Source organism: Pelophylax lessonae (assembly GCF_965119305.1).
Source record: "Pelophylax lessonae genome assembly, chromosome: 5".
Taxonomy (NCBI): Eukaryota; Metazoa; Chordata; class Amphibia; order Anura; family Ranidae; genus Pelophylax; species Pelophylax lessonae.
The window spans coordinates 127,344,837-127,369,649 of NC_138772.1; the positions used below are offsets into that span (position 1 = coordinate 127,344,837).

The 24,813-nt window shown below is 41.8% G+C and overlaps 1 protein-coding gene across 2 annotated transcripts in view; it reads left to right on the forward strand.

Annotated features, from left to right (window-relative positions):
- Window positions 1–24,813, forward strand: part of SNX13 (sorting nexin 13) — a 256,460-nt gene that overhangs the window by 137,852 nt on the left and 93,795 nt on the right. For both annotated transcript variants that reach the window (XM_082257983.1, XM_082257984.1), the window contains exons 5-8: window positions 14,325–14,446; window positions 16,634–16,755; window positions 21,719–21,820; window positions 24,649–24,737. In XM_082257983.1, coding sequence (XP_082114109.1) covers window positions 14,325–14,446; window positions 16,634–16,755; window positions 21,719–21,820; window positions 24,649–24,737 — 435 coding nt within the window. The remainder of the gene's footprint in view (window positions 1–14,324; window positions 14,447–16,633; window positions 16,756–21,718; window positions 21,821–24,648; window positions 24,738–24,813) is intronic.

Below are 24,813 nucleotides of genomic sequence, written 5' to 3' on the forward strand. Positions count from 1 at the left end.
CTTTATTGTTCTGCCATAATGAAGAAATTGATTTTATTACAACCCCACTTCTACAGTACTTGCTTACCATGGATTACATTACATTTCCCTGGGCCCCATCAGGTCAGTAGAGGGGTCCAGGAGGTGGGAGCAAAGGGGGGGGACCATGGAGCATAGGCGGATAAAGTCCGTGCCGCTGTTGCTCTGCATCTGGGGGAAGTGGAGGCGGGGTTTTGGGCCCTCTCAGGCTGTATGGGGCCCCATGATTTCTAACAGCAGCTCTGTACACTGTCATTGTACTAATAACACTGGCTGGGAAGGGGTTAACATCTAGGGGCAATCAATGGGTTATTTTATGTGCCTAACAATGTGTAAAATGTGTGGATTTGTACTATAAATCGATTTGTAAATGCAGGGTAAAGAAACAAAGCGATTGTTCCCTCTGTTCAGAGCCCTGTGTTGATGGTCAACACAGAGCTCTGGGCTGTTATGTAATACAGCCAATAAGCAGGTCCTGGCCAAGAATCATTGGGCAGGATCTGCTGACAGACTCTCACTGTGTCAAATCACAGGGGAGTAGGCGGGTGGGGGGCGGGCCACTTACAGAGAGAATTTTGCCCAGTTTATCAAGTGGCCAGCTTACCAATTGTAAAATAGTAAACCTATCCCCAGGAAACACAGGGGCTACTGTTGCTGATTTTTATTTTTAGAATACTAGTTGCCAGACTGTCCTGCTAAACCTCTGGCTCTGGTATTGGAGTATAAGTCTCACACCCGGAACAAATAGCCTAAATCCTCTGGAGCAAGTAGCACCTGTGTCCTAAAATAAAAACTCTGAAATAAGATGGTTAGAGGGAAAACCAGGCAGCTAGCATTTGAAAGCGTATCTGAACCCAAAAACAAATATGTAATGTATTGCACCTTACTAGTCCTTCGATGTGATTGCTGCATTTATTTTATTTTATTTTATTTTATATATATATATTTTTTTTTTTTTATTTTTTTTTTACCTGGTATTCCTTGGAATAGCACATTTTGTGTCACTCCTCCACTGTATCTGCAGGGGGGAGCCATGGTTATTACCTAGGCTACTCCCTTGATTTAAACTACAAATAGGTCTTTTTCTATTCATCTCCGTTACAAGAGGGAAGTGGAATTGGTAGTTTAGAGAAGATTGCGTAAAAGGCAGGTAAGAATATTAGTAAGAGTTCAGTTCAGCCTGCAGGGAATAACCATTTCTGACAATATCAGCAGATATTTCTAAAAATGTCCCTAGCCTCCAAAAGGAAAATGAATGCAGCCACCACATCTAAGGATTGGTAAGCTGCAGTATAATACATTTTTGTTCTTGGGTTTGTAGATATCGTTTAACAAGGGGAGCCCAGAACTGATTCTTTTTAAAGACACTTTTTTTTTTTGTAATAGATTTCAGAAAGCGGAGGCATATTGTTTAGGCAGATAAAGTTGCATATGCAGGTCAATTCCACTATTTGGATATTGATTCAAATAATAAAAAAAAAAAAATACCAACTCATGACATGACTGTCCCAGGCTTATGCTCGTTGCATGGACTTTGTGCTTTTCTAGTGTAATTAGTATAATCAAACAAGAATAGGAGCAATGTTTCTCTGGAAAATTCACTCCACACCTGCAATTTCCTAGCTACAGCAGTCACATGCTACACAATTGTATGAGATATTTGTGTAGCATCAGCACAAGTCTAGATAAACACACATGCAAAGTATAGAAGCCTATCCAAGGCAGAAATAACCAACACAATTCCACGGTTTGTGTGCTGTATATAAACTGGTTGTAAACCTCAAACCTGAAATATGAAAAAAGCATAGCTCCCGAATAGTGTGTACTTGTCTTAGTTAGGAGCACCAAGTGTCATTTTTGTCTGCTGCTTTATTCATGTGCTATTAGCATGAATCACTTCTGACAAGTTTTCATGACACCAAGCGGAAAAAGGTGACGGGAGGGACCTCCAGCACACAGCTTGTGGTTGACGGCCTCAACTCTGTTCCTTTGTGTTGTGTGAAAGGGGAGTGTGTCTCTTCTCTCCAATCCGCTCCCAGAGTTCTTCTCAATGAGCTCTGCAGAGTGTAACTTCAGCTCTCCACCCCTTGTTTTCTGGAAGCTCAGACGAGTTTTATAAATTCTGGACTTTGGTTGTAGAGAAGAGAAGACTGTAAACAGGTACAACCTATGTAGGAGGGTATGTTTCATCTCTGATGTATCAACATACGCTAGTCACTTCACAGGGTATATGGAAGGGTTTACAACCACTTTAAATCAATTAAGAGATGTTAAACTTTAATTTTACTGAAATGATTCTTGCGCTGTCGTGGGAACGTTATTATTAAATATTTATGAGTTTTTGAATAGGGGTTATACCCTGAAATTATAAGTCGCAATTACCACCCTTGAAGCGCAGTACTCCTCCTCCCCAACCCCCCCCAATGTTAAACTTTAAGTTGACATTTGGCATGGACCATGGAAAAGTGGTATAAAAGCCATGAAGTGCATGCACTTGGCGTGTGTAAATGAATAGTCAAGTGTTTTTATATTTTGGGGGGTATTTCCCCCCCCCCCCACTGCCCTTCTCACCTAGGTGAGAATGATGTGTCCTCCTCACACAACCCCCTGGGATATCCTCATCACGTAACCCAGGAGGTTGCGGGAGCCCATTTACAGAGCATCCTGAACCCAGATGGAGCAGTTGGCTGGGGAGACCAAGATGGTAGCATGTGGCACAGGCTGCAGCACATGAGTAGATTGATGCAGGAGATCACTGGATCTGCTGGACGGGTGAATGCCTTTTTTTTTTTTTTTTGTGAAGAGTGTGTGTGAAGAGAACCTAGCATAACAGGTAAGGGAAGATGATGAAGGAAAAAAAGAAAGGAGGGGGAGTGAAATTCCTGTTAAAGTATGCAGTCAGATCCTCTGATTACATTTTTTGTTTAAACACAATGCTTAGGAGGAAGTGATAATAATATTAATACAGATTATTATAAATATGTGTGCAGAAGATTTGGTGCACTGTAGAGGTTATGTAGATAGGAAATATATTAAGATTATGTTCTTCAAAAACATCCAGCTTTTACTTACATTGTTGTTCCATTTTTTTACTCATTATGCATGTTCTCCCTCTGCCTACGTGAGTTTCTTCCCACACTCCAAAGACATGCTGGTAGGTTAATTGGATCCTGCCTAAATTGTCCCTAATATGTGTATGTAGGAATGTGAGTTGGGGACCTTTGCTTGTAAGCCTGAGGGCAGGGATTGATGTGAGTGTACAATATAATATAATAATATATATAATATTATATATGTGTGTGTGTGTGTGTGTGTGTGTGTGTATATATATATATATATATATATATATATATATATATATATATATATATATATATATATATATATATATATATATATATAATGTATATTTACGGCCAGCCTAATCCATTACAATGGGATTTGATTCTCGTTCTTGCCTTTATTTTACTTTTTTTTTTTTTTTTCTTTACAGAGTGCAGCTGGAGGAGTGGGACTCCCATTTTTGGGTTTGGGCATGGTTGCAGCTATTGAAACCTTGGAAATAGGAATCCCATGTGTAAAATAACCCATTAGTCCATTTTACCTTTAAAAATCTAAGCAAAAGGGCAGGACTGATGTGAAAGGACATTATATATGTAAAGTGCTGCATAAATTGATGGCACAATTTAACTACCTGTAATAAATAATATAATTAAAAGACTCATGGAATGTGGGAAAAAAAAAACAAAACTGCTTCAGTTATGAACTGCAGGCACATAGAGATAAGGATACCCGCAATGACCTCGCACTGACCACTCAACACCTCCCCCCCCCACTTTCCATCATGGCCATTGCTGGGATGTTCTGACAGATAAAACTGACACTTGCATGTAGCATCCAATCTTGTTACATTTTCTATTTTCTCACCGCATTTTGGATCACTTTTCTGAGATGTTTGACAAGCAGTGAGAAGGCGATATAAAGCCTCCTCGTCCCCTATTTTAACCCCATATATGCCACACCAATGCCTGCAGACACTTCCTTTTGCTGTGCATCTCTATTCACGTTTGGTGGCAGTACTGCCCTCCTCGTGTGACGGGAGCAATAACTTTTTCTGCAAATGTGAAGCAATACACCGCAGCTGCAGCAGGTGAACTCACCCATCTGCTGCCTTTTCCATCTTCGGAGAAGGAGCCGTTGGGGGTGCTAAAAACCCAGCTCAACTGCACATGTCCTGCCCCCACCCACCCAAATGCAAGTCTAAACAGGCCCTTAAGCTGGTCAGAGACCGTTCGAATCCTTGCTAAACTGGCTAAGATTTGAACTGTGTATGGGCAGGCGGATTGTACCCAAGTTGATCAATCGCTGAGCCGTCAATATCATGAGCCACCAACCCAGAGGAATTAGACCTTTTAAAGTCATAGAAAAGTTAGAAGTCCTTTGACTAGATCAATGACTTGGTATTGAAGCAGGAGGATCGTAATGACAGCCAAGGAACTAGTCTTTTCAGAAGCAGTGTCTCTCATATGACACGTTTGATATTGCATCATTTTCCATTGATCATAGAAGCTCTGGCTTCCTCAAGCACGGTGTATGAAATGAACCTGCTGTTAACATAGGTAGGAGGAAGTGAGAACACTCAGAGACAATAACAAGGAAGCCGAGAATAACAGCCTATTGAAGGCACAAAACAAGAGCACATAAATGGCGTCTGGGAAATTTCTCTCATCTTAAGGCTGAAATATTTTGCTTAGATTTTTAAAGGTGAAATAAACAAATGGGTTAATCCACACACTAGATTCCTTTTACCAGGGTTTCAATAGCTGCAACCATGCTCAAGCTAAAAAGAAAGGGAGCCCCATTCCTCCAGCTGTGCTCTGTAATGTAAAGCAAAGACAGCAATGAGAATCCAATCCTGGTAAAATGGCTTAAGCGGACCATAAAGATATATACAGATAGATAAAGATATATACAGTGCATTCAGTATTCAGACCTCCTTCACTTTTTTTCAATTTTGTTATGTTGCAGCCTGATACTAGAGTTGTTTCAATCTATGTTTGTCGCTCATTGATCTACACTCAGTACCCCATAATGACAAAGTGAAAACAGGATTTTGGAAATGTTTGTGAATTGATTAAAAAGAAAAAACTGAAATATCACATGTCTTAAAATATTTAGACCCTTAACTCAGCACTTTTGTTGAAGCACCTTTGACAGCTATTATAGCCTTGGGTCTTTTTGGGTATGACGTGGCAAGCTTTGCACACCTGGATTGGGGGATTTTCTTCCATTTTTCTTTGCAAATCCTTTCAAGCTCAGTCCGGTTGCATGGAGACCATCTAACAGCCATTTTCAGGTCTCTCCGAGGATATTCAATAGGATTCAAGTCGGGGCTCTGGTTGGGCCACTCTGGGGCATTCAGAGTTGTCCCTAGGCCACTCCTGTATTGTCTTGGCTGTCTGCTTGGGATTGTTGTCATGTTGGAAGTAGGCTTGTGATGGTATCAGATTTTCATTCTGCGATTAATTGATTAAGGTTTTGCCACAGTATACGGTATTATCACGGTATTCAATTATTACATTTAAATTATTAAATTTCTACCTCACTTGAATTTCATTGCTGAATTTAGGGACTTTGGTTCACTTTTGCACATAATTATATAGTCAGTCAGTACAGACTCTGTGAACCAGGCCTAAAATAAGCCATCAAGCAGTGTCTGGCCTACCTGGTGATGACTGGTCCTGGCTCTTGGCTCCGATCCGATGGCCTGGTCATTAAGGGGGCAAATCCTTGTGGTCCAGAAGTGGTTAAACCTGAAGGAGGACCGGTGTTATTTATAAATGACTTTACTATTGCTTTAGGCCTGGTTCACATGTATGCGGGTTGGCGGTTCACATGTATGCGGGTTGGCGGCCCACATTTGCACAGGCATAGCAGCCCATTGATTTGAACGGGCTGCTATGCCCTTATTTTCCTCAGAAAAAAGGTGCATGCAGCATCTTTTTTAAAATTCAGTGGCCTTGAAATCCATCCTTCTTTTGCACCATGCGACTTACCTGCAGTTCCTGCTCTGGCAAGCTTTCTGCGTTTTTGATATACATGGGCCCAGCATTTAAAAACACAGTTTGCGTGTGCAGCAACTGCAGGTAAGTCGCATGGTGCAAAAGAAGGATGGATTTCATGGCCACTGCATTTTTTTAAATGCTGCATGCACCTTTTTTTAGCTGAAAACGCAGGCATAGCAGCTCAAGCCCATTCAAATCAATGGGCTGCTATGCCTGTGCAAATGTGGGCCCCCAACCAGCATACATGTGAACCGCCAACCCGCATACACGTGAACTGCCAACCTACATACATGTGAACCAGGCCTAAAGCAATAGTAAAGTCATTTATAGATAAAAACACCGCTCCTCCTGCAGGTTTAACCACTTCTGGACCGCACGGATTTGCCCCCTTAATGACCAGACCATCGGATCAGAGCGCCAGGACCAGTCATCACCAGGTATGCCAGACACTGCTTGATGGCTATATAATAATATAATGTGGGCTGCTATGCGCGTGTGTGTGTGTATGTATATGTGTGTGTATGTATATATATATATATATATATATATATATATATATATATATATATATATATAAAATGCTGCTATGCCTATGTATGTATGTATGTGTATATCTATCTATCTATCTATCTATCTATCTATCTATCTATCTATCTATCTATCTATCTTATCTATCTTATCTATCTTATCTATCTTATCTATCTTATCTATCTTATCTATCTTATCTATCTTATCTATCTTATCTATCTTATCTATCTATCTATCTATCTATCTATCTATATCTTATTCTATTTGCAGAAACTTGCTTGTATTAGGCTGCGTCTGAGCCCTGAAAGAAGCATGTGGGAGTGTGCTGAGTGGGAGCTGTTTGATTGGTTACAGGGAGGAGCTAAGTTCTCTCACTCTAGGATCATATTACCAGAGCTGTCTCTATTGAGTGAGTGAACTGTTGAGTGAGTGAATGAGTCATCCAGCTCACTGAAATGTATCCATTCTAAAGTCAGACTTGAGGAGCAGATAAAGACGGTATTTTAAAAATGCCACAATAACAATACCGTGGGTATGCAATACCGCGATATATCGAATTACCGAAAACTGGCATATCTCTAGTTGGAAGGTAAACCTTCAGGCCAGTCTAAGGTCCTGAGCGCTGTGGAACAGGATTTCATTGAGGATATCTCTGTATTTGATCCACTCAGCTTTCCCTCAACCCTGAACATCCTCCCAGTCCCTTGAGCTGAAGAACACCCCCACAACATGATGCAGCCACCACCATGCTTCACTGTTGGGATAGTATTGGGCAGATGATGAGCAGTGCCTGGTTTCCTCCAGACATATACGTTTTTAGAAATGAGGACAAACCGTTAAATCCTGGTTTAATCAGACCAGCGAATATTGTTCCTCAAAGTCATAGAGTCCTTCAGGTGCTTTTTTGCAAACTCCAAACTGAGGAAAGACTTCTGTCTAGCCACTCTGCCATAAAGCCCAGATTGGTGGGGGGGGGGGGGCTTGCATTGATGGTTGTTCTTCAAGAACTTTGTCCCGTCTCCACACAGGATCTCTGGAGCGCAGTCAGAGTGACCATCAGGTTCTTGGTCACCTCTCTTACTAAGGCCCTTTCCCATTTTGCTCAGTTTGGGCAGGAAAACAGCTGTTGGAGTCCTGGTTTATACCAAACTTTTTCCATTTGATAATTATGGCGGCTACTGTGCTCTTGGGAATCTTCTGTGACTTGCAGTTCTGTAAGCCGTTCCTTTTGACCTCATGGCTTTGCTCTGATACAGTATGCATTGTCAGCTGTGAGGCCTTTTATATAGAGGTGTGTGCCTTTCCAAATCATGTCCAATCAATTTAATTTTAGCATAGGTGGACTCCAATCAAGGTGTAGAAACATCTCAGCAATGATCAAGAGAAACAGGAGGCTCCTTAGCTAAATTTCAAGTGTTGTTGCAAGGGGTCTGAATACTTATGCCAATGTGATATTTAAATTTTTTCTTTTTTAATTCAGAGATTTCTAAAATTCTGTTGTCACTTTATCATTATGGGGTACTTGGTGTAGATTGACGAGAAACAAAATTAATTTAAACAGCTGTAGTATCAGGCTGCAACATAACCACACTGAAAAAAGGGAAGCTGGTCTGAGTACTTTATGAATTTGCAGTAGATTTTGTTTGTTGAGCCTGCAGACTGAATGAAAAAAATCTAACAGATCCATCCATCCATACTAAACTGCATTGTATTCCAACAGCCAGCATTTTTGACTGGATGCAGGCACTGTTTGGCTCACAATTTTTCACCCAACTCCTTCAATTTTGCAATCTGAGCATGTCGGGTGGAGGAATGCTGACAGGGCCACCCACTGATTGATTGATTGAATTTTGGCCTGTATATTCGGAAGCTGAGTACGTAGCTAAGCTGAGCACAAGGGTTTAGAGATATTCAGGAATTCTAAGCAATAATAGATGGACAGCAATCCATTTTATGGTAAGATCTGACAGTAAGGCAGGGGTGTCAAACTCAACTTCATCGAGGGCCGCATCAGCATTATGATTGCCCTCAAAGGGCCGATTGCACCTGTAATACTAGATGTCCAGAGTATCCCAAACTCCTTACATCAGATGTTAAGAGTCCACCCTCACCCTCCCTTACATCAAAGTGCACCCCCTTACCTTGCGTTGCTGCTGGGAAATAGCTGATGGCTGGGAAAGAGCTGGGAGGCAGAAATGGCAGGGTCTGCAGGAAGCCCAAAGGAGAGCTGGAGCTCTACTGCAGCTCCAGGAGAGGTGTGAGGGCCACATGAAATGGACTGGAGGGCCGGATTTGGCCCGCAGGCCTTGTGTTGACACATGTGCACTAAGGGAAGAGAAGTTATTACTACTGGTCCCTTTCTCAATTGGAAGCACATTCATTTTTTCGTGTTTGACCTCCCACTGTGTCTTTATAGTACTTTGCAATGTTGGGTGAAATGGTCTGAAATAATGGATGCATGCCCGAATGTAAATTGGTAATAGAATGTACTAGGTGGATATCAGAAAAGTTTAGCGTGAATGTTAAAAAACTAAAAATAAAAAGTGTGTCTATGATGAGACTTTTCACAGACCTGTTCTGAGAATTCTTTGAGGACAGCTTTTGTCTCTGAGCAACACCTGATGGCATGGCTAGTAAATTTTTTTTTTTTTTTTTGTGTATATATAGTTTTCAAATTAAAGAAAAATCAATAAAAAATAAAAAGTGCAGAAAAATGCCTGTATGTCTGCCAGAAATCCAGTGTCTTTTACTTTTCTGCTTGGGCTCCTTCTGCTGCATTGAAATCCCAATCAGATTTACCAGCCTTCTCCAGTTCCTATGTCCTGGATTACATAACTTCCCCTCTGTGTCCCACTTCTCATGCATATATGAATATATTTCCAAACAGAACTTTTGCTGTTGCCTTGACTCCCAAGGGCCTGCCCACACCCTGTGTGTAGGGAAAGGGCATCTTGGGTGATGTAGTTCTAGGGGTGTGCCTGAGCTCTAAGCAGCTGCCCCTACAAAAAGCCTGTTGATGACACCACAGGGAGTAATAAAAGTTTCCCACTACAGTAACCAGCTAAAAAGAAAATAAGGCTGAAACATTCTCTAGAGGGAGGAGGAAGATTTAGGGGTAAATTAGCCATGCTTATGTAAATCCTTTAAGGCTTCATTACATTTTAACTGTCAGCTGGAAATCTAGCTTCCTGTTTATAACAGCTTTTTTTGCCATGCACTGATTTTGACTGAACCAGTTGGAGTTATTGTACATCTCCTACTATCAAATTATAAAAATCTCCTATGTGGTTCTAGCCAAAATCAGTGTCACCTAGTGACAGATATCTAGTAATGCCTAAAATATATCGATGGGTTTTTTAATACTGACTTTATAGCTTGCCTGATGAATCCTCAGCCTTTTTAACTATATATTGTATATTACATTAACCCCTGTGGTGTTGTATAGAGTAATAAGCCCAACTATAGAGGTCACTGATCCAAATGAAACTTGCAATGCCACTCTAAGCTGAGACATAATTCTGTGACCAAGCCCTGGTGTGGAGGGCGAAACACGTCAGGGGGACGTGGCTGGACCTGCGCTGGCTAAAGCCGAGGCCATATTATTAATTTACATATTCATGCACTGTGTTGGTGAGCGGTGCCTTTTCTTCGTTTCGATAATATAGAAGTCACTCGTTTGATTGGGGACCTTTCAGGAAAGTGGTTGACTTTGCTCTTTTTTTTTTTTTTTTTTTTAGAGCTCTGCCTTTTAGGATAGGTTCATGAATATAATGATGTGACTTACCAGTAAACAGGTTTAACTATAATGGAATAGTTAAAAAATTGTAGAGTAAAGCGTGATTGAAGAGAAATATTGGCTTGTATTATGATGTAGATGGGTTTTTCTAGTACCCTTGCACCCAGTGTTGTGTGGGGGTACTGAGTCTCATGTGTGCCACAGTTAAACAACATACAGCATCTCACAAAAGTGAGTACACCCCTCACATTTTTGTGAATATTTTATTATCTTTTCATGTGACAACACTGAAGAAATGACACTTTGCTACAATGTAAAGTAGTGAGTGTACAGCTTATATAACAGTGTAAATTTGCTGCCCTCAAAAAAACTCCACACACAGCCTATAATGTCTAAACTGCTGGCAACAAAAGTGAGTACACCCTTAAGTTAAATGTCCAAAATGACCACCATTATTTTCCAGCATGAAGTTCACCAGAGCTTCACAGGTTGCCACTGGAGTCCTCTTCCACTCCTCCATGACGACATCATGGAGTTGGTGGATGTTAGAGACCTTGCGCTCCTCCACCTTCCATTTGAGGATGTCCCACAGATACTCAATGGGGTTTAGGTCTGGAGACCTGCTTTGCCAGTCCATCACCTTTACCCTCAGCTTCTTTACCAAGGCAGTGGTGTGTTTGGGGTCGTTATCATGTTGGAATACTGCCCTGTGACTCAGAGGGGATCATGCTCTGCTTCAGTATGTCACAGTACACAATGGCATTCATGGTTCCCTCAATGAACTGTAGCTCCTCACCTGGTTGCGGCCACACATTCTTCACACCATCTGAACCAAATAAGTTCATCTTGGTCTCATCAGACCACAGGACATGGTTCCAGTAATCCATGTCCTTAGTCTGCTTATCTTCAGCAAACTGTTTGCGGGCTTTCTTGTGCTTCATCTTTAGAAGAAGATTCCTTCTGGGACGACAGCCATGCAGACCAATTTAATGCAGTGTGCGACGTATGGTTCTTAGCACTGACAGTCAGATTCCCACCCCTTTAACCTCTGCAGCAATGCTGGCAGCACTCATATGTCTATTTCCCAAAGAAAACCCCTGGCTATGATGCTGAGCACGTTCACCCAACTTCCCTAGTCCACCATGGCGAGGCCTGTTCTGATTGGAACCTGTCCTGTTAAACCGTTGTATGGTCTTGGCCACTGTGCTGCAGCTCAGTTTCAGGGTCTTGGCAATCTTTATGTAGAGCAACAATTCTTTTTTTGAGATCCTCAGAGACTTCTTTGCCATGAGGTGCCATGTTGAACTTCCAGTGACCAGTATGAGAGAGTAAGAGCGAGCACACTAAATTTAACACACCTGAGACCTTGTAACACTAATGAGTAACATGACACCGTGGAGGGTAATGGCTAAGTGGGCCCCATTTGGACATTTTCACTTAGGGGTGTACTCACTTTTGTTGCCAGTGGTTTAGACATTCATGGCTGTGTGTTGAGTTATTTTGAGGGGACAGCAGATTAAGCCCCCGTTCACACTGGGGCGACCTGTCAGACGACCTGGTCGCCTGACAGGTAGCCGTAGGTCGCCTGCCATACAGAAGCTATGGACCCGTTCTAATAGGAGCGAAACAAGTCGCTCCGACTTAGAAAAAGGGTCCGGAGCTTCTTTGGGGCGACCCGGAGCGACCTGCATAGACTTCAATGTTATGAAGTCCGTGCCGGCCGCTCCGAGGCCGCGGGGTGAGCAGCGCGCCGCGACCTGGGAGGTCGCCCGGCGAAGTAGTGTCGCCCCAGTGTGAACGGGGCCTTACACAGTAAGAGCCCATTCACACTAGCACGACTTGTGAGGCGACTTGTGTCGCCCCAAGTCGCTTGACATAACAAAAGCAATGTTATTGAATGAGTGCTGTCTTAATTGGCACTACTGAAGTCTCTCCGACTTCAGAAAAGGGTCCTGTACTACTTTGAGGCGACCTGTGATCCGACTTGTCCCATATACTTCAATGGGAGTCGCCTCCTTATCTTAATTGAAGCGAATTGTTATCAGACTTTCCAGGAAGAAGAAAGAGATTAGCCAGGCATTCCCCACAGACAAAGTCGCCTGTCTCTTCAAAGTAGTGCACAAGTCTCTTCCAAGTCTCTTCCAAGTCTCTTCCAAGTCTCTTCCAAGTCTCTTCCAAGTCTCTTTCAAGTCTCTTCAAAGTCACGGGGCGACTTTCTGGTCGCGGTAGTGTGAACCGGCTCTTACACAAGCTGTACATTCACTACTTTACATTGTAGCAAAGTTTCATTTCTTCAGTGTTGTCACATGAAAAGATATAATAAAATATTTACAAAAATGTGAGGCAGCCTTATACATTTTTGTTTCCCACTGAAGCTCTTCTGAAGAAGTACAGTATATGTTACCTGTGACACACATAATGTTATCCTCGCTCCACTGATTAACCAGCATCTGCTACCAAAATATTCAGGTTTTGCCAAATGTGCCGTTGTATAAACAAAGTGTTGATTGATGCAACTGCTCAGAGGCAGATAGGGGCAATGTGTCAGGAGGGTCTTTTTCTAAAAAAAAAAAAAAAAAAAAAAAAAAAAAGACTTTACAAGAGTATATTCCAGTTGCCTTGAAATTTAACCACATTTATTGCATTTATTTTGTTCTATATTTTTATAGCAAAAGATAACCAAGCATACAGGCAGTCTGTCACACTTGGTATTGACATTGCTACATATAGGAATTCAATCGAGTATACTAATACAGCAGAGTAGCATCACAGTGCAAGCTTATTTGTTCAGTTTTGCGTGTTCTGTAAAGAAAAAATTGCTATACTTACCTATTCTGCAGCCACTCTGGTAGCAGGCTGAGCTGTGGCTTTGGTGTGTAGAAGAGGCAGCTGACAACAGAAGCCCCATATTAAGTGTATGGGTGACATCACTTTCCAGGCATTTCCCAGCCGTTGTTGGCTTTCTATTGCACACAGAGGGTGCTGCTGGAGACCGGACCTGAACAGACAAAAAAACTATTAGATGGGCTCCTTAAAGACCACAACATACAGGGATATTCAATGTATGGTTAACAGCAAAGACACACACACACATCATAGGTGGAACTGGATGGACTGATGTCTTTTTTCAACCTCACAAACTATGTAACAGCCTTATGTGTGTGTGTGTGTGTGTGTGTGTGTGTGTGTATATATATATATAGATAGATAGATAGATAGATGGCAAACTTTTTTTCTTTCTTTACAGGGTTAGATAGATTAGGCTTAGAATGGGGGTGGGAGTAGGTTTACAGTTAGGTTTTGCCTTGACTTTCACTTAAGAACTAATGGCACCGCTGTACAATTGTAAAAGAGCAGTGCATTGTTTTACATTGTGGAAAAGTGTGATTCTTTTGCATATTCCTGCAATGCGACAAGTGTGAACAAAGCCTTAGAAACTACCGAAAAGTTGCCTGCATGAGGCTGACTGGTTAACAAATCGGTAAATCGGAAATAAAGCAAGCCTAAACTGTTTGAGACTGGTGGATATTAGCGACAGAAAGGGTGAAAATGGGAAAAAAATTTGGGAAGGGGCGAGTGCCTTGGAGTCAAGAGTAGTAATTTTAAGCTCAGGGGGGCAGAGTTTATTGGCATTATCATAGCTTTACTAGAAGACAATTGAAGTCTATTGGTGGGAAGTGTGATACCCACGGTTTAACAAGTTTATTTCATACAATTAATTTGTGTTTTGGTACCATCAAAGTTCAACTTTTTGGGTTTTGTCCAAAGGTACATAACAAAGAAGAGCTGTACAGACACCTAAGATAAAATGATTCAAAGACTAATATGTGCGGTTTAGCAAAACCTTGAAATAGAAAGAGGTAACGGGAATGGGAGCCCTGCCTGAATGGGAATACAGTTTTATGTCTACCTTCTAACATGCTTCTTGTCTTTTGTTATTTTGGAGACTTAGAATTTTTCTTATATTTGGGTTTTAGGTAATACAGTTTTCCTTGAGGGACTATGTCCAGTATTGGTATTACACGCTAAGCGAGGATGAATCATTTCTCCTTGAAATCAGGCAAACCATTCAGAATGCACTTGTTCAGTTTTCCGCCCGGTAAGTACATTTTGCAAAAATTTATACAAACTTTGCTTTATGCTGTTAAAATTTGTATTTGAGAACTGCGGCTGTGGAAACAAACTTTGTACAGGATAACTGCAATTTTGTGTTATCATCTTTAGCTTTACTGGAGCCTATACAACAACTTCATGCATTGTATATGATGGAACTTAAAATATCTGTTGCTTTTTTTTTTTTTTTTTTGCTGCCAGTCTTACAAGAGTTTTTTCTTTACTTCCTGTCCCAGAGATACAGCAGGAAGTAAGCTGAAAGATGAAAAATCTTGTTCATTAAAAATTTATTATTAGTTCGTCTCACAGAACAAGGGTTTCTATTTAAAAGGTTATACCTCTAGCCTGTAACAGTTAGGCTGGCCAAACATGGGTCATATTTGTCCTTCAACCTGCTGGTTGAATGAAAGAAAAGGACTTGATTCCCCCATCCGCACGCTTGATGTGGATGAGGGAATCCCTCCCGCTGTGCTATTGTATTCTTTAGAATTTTTGTATTGTTTTTGTATTCATTAGAATACACTGATCAGTGCTGCAGGCTGTAGCTGGAGGCACTGATTAAGAGAATTTTACAACAGGCTGGTTGTGCCCAAGTTGATGGATAGATTGACTTGGGTACAATCAGCCTGCCCATAAATGGAGCTTAAATTTGGCCGGGTCCTGCTGAATCTGCCGAATTTGATCTATGCATGGCCTTCTTTAGAGCTAATATCTGTTGGCTAACTGCCCTTGAGATAAAAATATTGTTTTTTTACAATAAAAACCTTGTCCAATCCCTGTCCTTACCTTTAGGATTAGCTGGCACTTAAGTTCTTACCTCCCTTTCTCCAGCTTTTAGATAACATACACACAATAACCTGAGCATACATGTTTATGTCAAAAGCAATTTTCAGCATTGTATTGGTCAGAATTCACATCTAGTATTTGTACAGACATTCATTCGGAAATCTGCTAGTGTGTGATCAGCTTTTCAGGTCTTGTTCCTTCCTAGTGAGCTTATTTCTCTTTCAGATGGCTCTTTCCTCCTATATCAGCATGTCCCTTGTTAACATACAAGCACTAAAGTATAACTGATTAGTATATTTCCCCCTTCTCAGTCTGAGCTCTGCTGTATAGGGGGTTGTAGGAAGTAAAGACTGTGTCAAAGGTACTTGCTTACATGAACTGTACTATTAACTACCTCATTACCGAACTATAGATAAATGATGGCTGCAGCAAAGGTCTCTAGTTCTAGGAGGGTGTCCATGAAGGCCCTCCCAGAACCATGTGCACCCTGGGGCGATCTCTGTCACTGCTGTGTCCTTAGGACCCAGCTAATCACAGATCATGGTAAAAGGCCAATCACAGCGGCCCTTTACCATATGATCAGCTGTGTCCAATCACAGCTGATCAATTGTAAACTGACTTGCTGGTTAATGGCAGTCCTTTCCTTACATGCTGTTTCTGTGTGAGGAAAGGAAAACCGATAACTGGCAAAGCTGTCAGACCATTGTTTACACTGATTATCATGGCACTGATCATTAGGGCCCTGATTATCAGGGCAGCCTCATCATTGCCCATCAGGACAGCCTCGTCATTGGGCAGCCTCTTCATTGCCCATCAGGGTAGCCTCGTCATTGGGCAGCCTCATTGCCCATCAGGGCAGCCTCCTCATTGCCCATCAGGGCAGCCTCTTCATTGCCCATCAGGGCAGCCTTCTCATTGCCCATCAGGGCAGCTTCCTCATTGCCCATCAGGGCAGCCTCATCCGCGCACATCAGTGAAGAAGAAAATTTATAACCGAAACTAAGAAAAACATTTTTTTTCCCCCAAAACTTTCGGTCTTTTCATTTGTTTAGCAAAAAATAAAAAACCCAGTGGTGATTAAATACCACCAAAAGAAAGCTCTGTCTCAAAAAAAGATACAAATTTCATCTGTGTGCAGCGTTGCAAGGCCACGCAATTGTCATTCAAAAGTGCGACAGCACTGAATGCAGAAAATTGGCCTGGACAGGAGGGGGGGGGGGGGTTAAAATGCCCGGTATTGAAGTGGTTAATTAATATGGGGCTTTTTAATGTTGTGTCTTTTTATAATTTTTTGTTTTATATCTGACTGGAGTTGGGCTTTAATCACATTTATCTTGTACAAACATACTTTGAAGAACATGCTAAAAAAAACTTCTCTCTGTATAAGGTCAAAAGAAGTGGACTGGCAGCCTTATTTTACCACCCGGTTAGTGGATGACTTTGCCACACATCTCCGAGCATTCAGGAAAGCTCAGCAGAGGATGGCAGAGAAAGAGGATCAAAAGAAAGGTAATGGTGGATTCAGGAAATACTGTGACTCTCCATTGTTTAGAGCTACATCAAAGTAATTATTTCCTGCCTCAAGAAAACAGAAGGAAATCAGGGCTTTAATTAGGAAAACAGACTTTCTTGGTTAGCCCTTGCAATGCTCATGCAATTAATATTTCCATGACAGCTGCTGCAATCTCCACGCTATGTACTACATATCATAGATTAAATCTGATAGTTTGTGTTTGGGCAATGAGAATTGTATGCAATCCACATGTCAAATCTTTTTAAGGCCTAATTTGCATTGGCATGCTTTAGCATGCATCCATTTTACAGGTGTTCGTGCATCTGCATGCAGGCAGTCCCATTCACCTCTCTTGGGATGCAGTGACTGCACGGACAAAGCAGCTGGTCCCAATTTGACAGCTGTGCGGGAAGGGGGTGGCTTGTAACACCCCATAGACATGAAATTGATGCCAATCCAACCAAAGCGGCCAGATCAATCGACTAATCTCATGTCAGGTGTTTTTTCATTGTATAGTACCATACTATTCTCTTAATGCTATTTTTAGAGCGGTAAAAGATAAATATATATGTAGTCGGCTCTTTCACACGGGCGGTCCGATCAGATCCGCCTGTCAGTTTTTTAGGCGGATCTGATCGGATCCTCCATGCAGCTCTATGGGGCAGCGGATGTCAGCGGAGACACCTCCGCTGACACCCGCTGCCATCCGCATCCGATCCTGTCCATGAAATCTGGACGGATGGAAACCCTATTTTTCCATCCGTTCAGTAATTGGATCGGATGAGAGCGGACAGGTGGTCCGCTCTCATCCGATCCCCCATAGAGGGCAGCGGGGGCTGAGACACCTCCCTCTCCGCTCTGCAAGCGGAGACAGAGCTGTCATCCGCCGGCTCAGCGGGGATCGCGGATCGATCCCCGCTGAGCAACACGGATCCGCCTATGGAGGCGGAACGTGTGAAAGAGCCCTAAGTTTTAGATCTACCACAGATCAACTAATATGCCAGACCTGGAATGTTTTTATACATTTTTTTTTATTTATTTTTACATTGTTTTGAACAATTAAAAAAAAAAAATAAAAAATGGCATATTCCATTCCCCAGGGCACAAAAGCCATATAAGATTGTATCCCCATGGCTTGTGGACAGTGAACACACAGACCCTGCCTGCTTTGCCGCCACTTCAGCATTTAAAAAAGAAACTGCACAAATCTCTTCCACATCCATGTTCTAGAAATACCAAATTATTGAATACTATAAAGATTCACATTAGTAACTGTGAGATTCCGGGAGCTTCCCACATTCGATCTCTTGTTGACTTAAGTCTTTCTTTCAGAAACATTTAAAAGGCCAGCTACCTAGTACGGTACAAAAAACCCCATTCAGATTTAGAAAAAAAAGCTAATTTAGCAAAAAAAAAAAAAAAAACGAAATTTATAGTAATACCTTAACTGTTATCCAAGAGAAGGAAAATGTTAAAGGGCCCTAAATGAAAACTGGTGAACAGGCAAGATTTTTAATGCCGAAGAGACGTGCTTGTCTCTTCTGCATTAAAGTTACTTACCTGCCTGTCCGCCCCTTTTAGAGTAAGCTGTGCAAGTGCAGCTCACTGCACAAATTCAGCAATGCCAAATCTGACAAAACTCCCTAGGATGTTATCTCGGCCTGGCCAATAACAGCGGCTGGCAACCGAGGCCCAGAAGCCAGCCGCACACAGCTGATGTCAGCGGCCGATGAAGAATTCCAGGACCGACGTATCTCTGGATTCGAGGCGAGTATAGTTCCGCTTTAAATAATGAAAACTTTTTGATTAGATCAGTCTTTCTCAACCTTTTCAGTGCAGAGGAACCCTTGAAATAAATTTCTGGTCTCAGAACCCCTGCTACAATTTCTATATCTACAACTCATAGTACATTAGTGTGATGGTCAGAAGGAAGAATGATCCTTATACTTGTGGACATTGAGAAGAATTACCCCTTTACAGATAGCTAAAAAATCAATGGTACGAGCATATCTGAGAGGCAGAACTTGCTCATTGCTCAAGGAACCCCTAGCAAACTCTGAAGGAACCCTAGTTGACATACCCCTGGATTAGACACTTTAAAGTATCTCATACCTGCTACACTTGTAAGATGTTGTTGCCATCTATGAGACAAGGGGAAAGTGAAATTCAAAAAAAAAAATTAAACTGTATCCATTATCCATAAAGGATAAGTTGAGGTTGTGTGTAGTAACTACACATGCTTAAGTAAAGCAGTCCTAATAAGCATGCTACAAGCCATGTCTACGAAAAGTAAATCGCAGTGGAGAAGCAACAAGAGGAATGTTAGAGAAAATTATGCTTGGCTGCCCAGGATAAGGAGATTATGCAGAAGGAATGGCAGGAATTAAAGAAATTTTACATAGTGACATTGGTCCAGCTTGGACCAATGTAATTATTCATGTGCCATACGTGTGAGATCCCTCTAGGAGCGGGAAATCACTGAAGTCGGCAATCTTAGTCTAGTTATCTCCACTTGTTTCTGTGTTCTGGACCAAACCGATGCCCTGCGGCATTCTGAACACAGGTGGTTGGCTGCTTGGCACAGGTGTCAATGAATGCAAAGCTTTCCCTGATTGGACGAATTGAAGAGGCAAGACAGTGGTGTCATACTCTCCACCCCATCCAATCAGAGTATTCTTTAAATTAATTTAGATTTATTTCAATTGGGCACAGTTTTATAATGGTTTATATTCTGTGTATGACACCTATGCCCAGCAGCTAACCTCTTGTGCTCACAATGCAGCAGGGCAGCAGTTTGCTACAGGACACTGAAGCAAGTGGAGATCAGTAAGCAGTGCCTACCAGAGGGATCCCACAGATATTGTATATGCATAGATATATTAGTCCAAGCTGGGCCAATGTAAATATGTAAAAAATACCTGTAATTATTTTTTGGTTCAATCTATTCAGCAATATAAACAGAATCATCAGTCACCAATATTCTTAATGTAATACTATAGGAAAAACTTTTTTAGTTTTTTTAAACCTTTAGGTAGAGTAAGGGAGGGTTATAACCCCCTTTGGTTTATATTTTTGTTTGCCATCTGTGTCCTATTGAGTAAATTTACTGTCAAATCCCTCTCTGCTCTGTCCAAAACTAAAGAAAAAGTTTTTCCTTTAGTTATACTTTTAAAGTGGTTCTAAAGGCTGAAGAATTTTTATCTTCTTGCATTCTTCATGCATTCACAGCCAGTGTGCCAATGTGGAGAGGGCAGTGGGTAAGCCATGCCACGGCTGTGTCTTATGAATGCATAGAGCAGCGGCTCGGGAGCGAGCATACAGCAGTACCCCCAGGGCAAGCTACTGCTTGAGGGGTAGGAGCCAGGAGCACCAGCAGGGGACCTGAAAAGATAAGGATCAGGGCTGTTCTGTGCTAAAACACTCCACAGAGTAGGTAAGTATAACATGTTTGTTTAAAAAACAAAAAACTAAGCTTTAGCATCACTTTAGGTCCCTGTAGTCCTACTTAAAGTGGAGTTCCACCCATTTTTGCCAGTTGAGCTGTATGCAATCCCCTTTTAAGTATGCTAATACAATTGTAAACTATTTTTTTTTTTTAAGGAAATACCTTTTATCTTCTGTATATATCTGCACTTCCTGGTCCTGATGCTTTCGGCGATTACGTCACTCGGCGATTTGCAAAGGCTCCTGGGACATTGTATCCCAGCAGCCCTTGCAATTCGCCTAGTGACGAAATCTCGTGTGATTTCCAGGGCTCAGGGATGTATTACATTCAGTCCGTGCTTCGCCCGCCACCGCCCCGCCTCCTATCAGTGACTGAAAGCATTACATCCCTAGAACTCACTGAGAGTTCAGTTAGGGCTCTTTCACACGGTCCGCCTACGTAGGCGGATCCGTGTTGCTCAGCGGGGATCGATCCGCGATCCCCGCTGAGCCGGCGGATGACAGCTCCGTCTCCGCTTGCAGAGCGGAGAGGGAGGTGTCTCAGCACCCGCTGCCCTCTATGGGGGATCGGATGAGAGCGGACCGCTTGTCCACTCTCATCAGATCCGCTCCGCTCCGATTACTGAACGGATGGAAAAATAGGGTTTCCATCCGTCCAGATTTCAGCACAGGATCGGATGCGGATGGCAGCGGGTGTCAGCGGAGGTGTCTCCGCTGACACCCGCTGCCCCATAGAGCTGCATGGAGGATCCGATCAGATCCGCCTAAAAAACTGACAGGCGGATCTGATCGGACCGCCCGTGTGAAAGAGCCCTTAGAAGTAAATACAGTTCCTGCATTCCTCTTGGCTTCTCACTGCAATAAACAGTCTAGGGGTATTTTTTTTTTTTTTTTTTTTTCCCTGTCACCTTTTTTCTCTTCCTGTCAGGAAAAATTGTCAGAAGTGACTCCTGAAAATAGTAGAGGAAAGAAGCAGCAGACAAAAATGACACTTAGTGCTCTGGATAGAAACAAGTACACACTATAAAGGGATATGCTTTGTTAATATTTTATGTCTGAGGTTTACAACCACGTTAACCTTGTTAGCTCTGAGATGCTCTCTATTATCTGAACATAATCATTTCTCCTTGATGATGTGAACAAAGCCAATTGCATATGTACTTTATGATGAGAATCCTTAAATTGTTCCTCTTCTCTAAGCATGTATACATTATTATTCTGGTTTAATATGCGGCTGTGTTTTGTCAGCTGAATGTTTGTTAATTGTATTTCCATTTATTTAGCCCTGTTACTTTTTTCACAGACCTATTTTTAGAAGCTTCCCAATCAATGCCGTATGCAGTATCATTAAATACATTATGGAATGTGCATTATTCTTTCATTGCTTTCAAAGTGGTTGCGGTAAAATGTTTTGCATGACTCAGATATTAAGTCGTATTTGCTGAACCTACTGGCTTTTGTCAATTTGCTAACTGGTTTCACATCTGTTGGTTCCCCATTGTGCTTTATTTGCAGATGCAGCAGAAGACTTTGTAGATACTTTTTTTGAGGTTGAAGTTGAAATGGAAAAACTTGTCTGCCGAGACCTCATCTGCACATCTTCTAAAGATGAGGAAGGTTGTTTAAATAACTAATTTAAAAGAAATCAAGTATTTCCTAACACTGACAGGGGTGCTTAATATGTTCAGCTTTTACTCAGTTATGTAAAACTTTTCTTCCAAAAGGAAAAATGAAAAATGTTGCTCTCACTCAGCCTTTCTCAACCTTTTCAACACAGAGGAACCATTGAAACAAATTTCTGGTCTCAGGGGACCCCTGCTAAAACGTAAAAATCTACGACTCATGACACATTAGTGTGACAGTTAGTGGGAAGAGATACAGATAGCTAAAAGGAACAATGGTGTCATTGGGAACTTATCGGAGAGGCAGAAATTGCCCATTGCTCAAGGAACCCCTAGCAACCTCAGGAGGAACCAAATGGTTCCACAGAACCCTGGCTGAGAAACCCTGCTCTAACTGGTTAAAAAGTGTTACCACTGTCGGCACGGCTTGGCCCAGCTGGGCTCAGTTTGCTTTTCCACTGCGTGTTACGAGTCAGCACCTTTCAGCACTGTATAGGCTCTACTCGGCTCGGTTTGCTTTTCCACTGTTGTAGTACTTAGTAGTAAGTGGGTGGGATTACAACAATTCTCTGACCAATCAGTGGCTAGTAGTGACAAACAATCAATGCTGCATACAAAGGATTGTGGGATATGGTATCGTTACGGCCTGCTTGGGGAACCCCAACCGAGGTGGTACTGTTTTTAAGCGAGCCGTACCATGTAGTGGAAAAGCGCCGCTGTACCAATCCGTACCGAACTGTTCTAACCCGTACCATGCAGTGGAAAAGCGCCAAACCAATCCGTACCATGCAGTGAAACCGCGCCATTAGGTACCCGCTCCCCCCAAAAAAAATAACATGCCAAATGTGGCATGCCAGGGGGTCAGGAGTACTTAAAGCGAAACTTTTGGGTGGAACTCCACTTTAATGTCAATCTAGAAAGCAGTGGACGGGGTTAGATGTGTCTAGCTGCGGACTTACAGCTATATAAATCATCAGTGGCCAAACCTCCAGCCTTCATGAGAGTGACAACGCTGATCTTAATTCAGGAGCAATGCAGCGATGTTGTCACATCATCACAGATACATTAAGTGGACTTCTTTGGCAGGGTTAACTGGTGAAACTTCAGAAAGACTGTAAGTGTATTTCAGGAAAAACTGTAACTGCACATGCAGTCAGAAGTAGGTGCTCCCATCCATTTTTTTAAAGATAGACCATGGTTCTGCTTTACAATGGGAGTGGGGGATCTGGAACTTGAGCTGAAAGATGGGGCAGGGCTGAGTCCTGACTTGGGCAGATGTCAATGCCCCATGTACTCCATGAGCCTGGGATCCAAAGGGCTCAAACTGAATTGATTAGAAGAGGAAAAGCCTGTGTCGATGACATCATTCGACCCACAATTGTCATCCTACACTGCTTCAAGCAAATTTTGCATTACTATAAACTTGTGTGGTATTGAAAAGTCCACTTTAAACAAACAAAAGCCCATCAACACAGGCCCCAAAGCCTAGTACACACTAGAAGTTTTTTATTCATTCAACCCAGCAAGGCTGAACAAAAAGAAACCGGAGCACTCAGGAGGAGCCACTGTACTAACAATCCAACGATAGTAGAGAGAATCCCCCTTGCTGTTCTTTTAGAGCTGCACGATTAATCATTAAAAAATCGCCATCTCAATTCACCTCACCCCCCCCCCCCCCCCCCCAGAGCTGTTCTCTGCTCACTCACATCTGTCAAAAAAAAGGCCTCCAGCTAATGTTTATCAAGGCTGCTAGATAGCTATAAACGCAATGCTTTACAATGTATCATTTTGTTCATTTAGATCAAAGGAATGAACTTCCTGTTGTAAGTGAGGGCAGTTTAACCTCTTAAAGACTAAGCCTTTTTCTGATACTCGTTTCTTACAAGTTAAAATTTGTATTTTTTGCTAGAAAATTTCTTGGAACCCCAAAACATACATATATATAATTAGCAGAGACCCCAGAGAATAAAATGGCGATCGTTGCAATCTTTTCTGTCACACACTGTATTTGCACAGAAGTCTTTTAAATTAATTTTTTGGGGGAAAAAATACACTTTGATGAAATAAAAAAAAAAAAAACGAAAAGTTAGCCCAGTTTTTTTGTATAATGTAAAAGATAATGTTGCGCCGAGAATAGTAAGAGAATCGTGATCTTTATTCTAAGCAAAAAAAATTGTGATTCCAATTTTATCCAGAATTGTGCAGCTCTGTTATGTTGTGTTCTGACAGGGGGAGGGCTCCCCCCGCCAGCACACTCCAGGCAGTGTTCTCAGCCATTGGCTGAGAGCGCTCATTGGGAGCTGATGGGCAAATCTTTTTCGGTCATGCCCCTTTGAAAGAAGCCGGCCAAACAACTTCTGTTTCTGTCAAAGACAAATAGATATACTATTTACTACAGTAGTTTTTATGAATACATAACTGGATTAAATACAAGCCTTTTATACATGCCTACACTTTAAAGTGGAAGTAAACCCTCCTATTGTTTTCAGACAAGGAAGCTGCCATCTTGGCCTCTATTTAATCTACAACTGCCATTATGCTGCACTTGTGATCAGTTATGACACTAGCCATTGGATAGTTTTACAGTTTGGCTGAGAGCACAACCAATGGGAGTGTTACATTCCCGACACGTGCCGAAAATGTAACTGTTTTTTGAAACGATTAAATGGATGGGTTTACTTCCGCTTTAACTGTTGTCTGTGAAAGTCTATGAATTGTCTATTGGCTTCCTATTTTAATCTGAGAGCTTTTTCTTGCCCCGCTTTATTGTGTGATACATAGTTCTTATACTAATATTACATTTTACAATATGTGTATTTTTAGGTTTCCTTAAGGATTTATGTGAAGTTTTACTGTATTTATTGCTACCTCCTGGAGACTTCCAGAATAAGATCATGCGATACTTTGTGAGGGTAAGACTGTGTGCTTTATCCTGTTAAAGCCTTTTTTTTAACCCAAATGTACAGTTACTGTTATATATATTGTGTA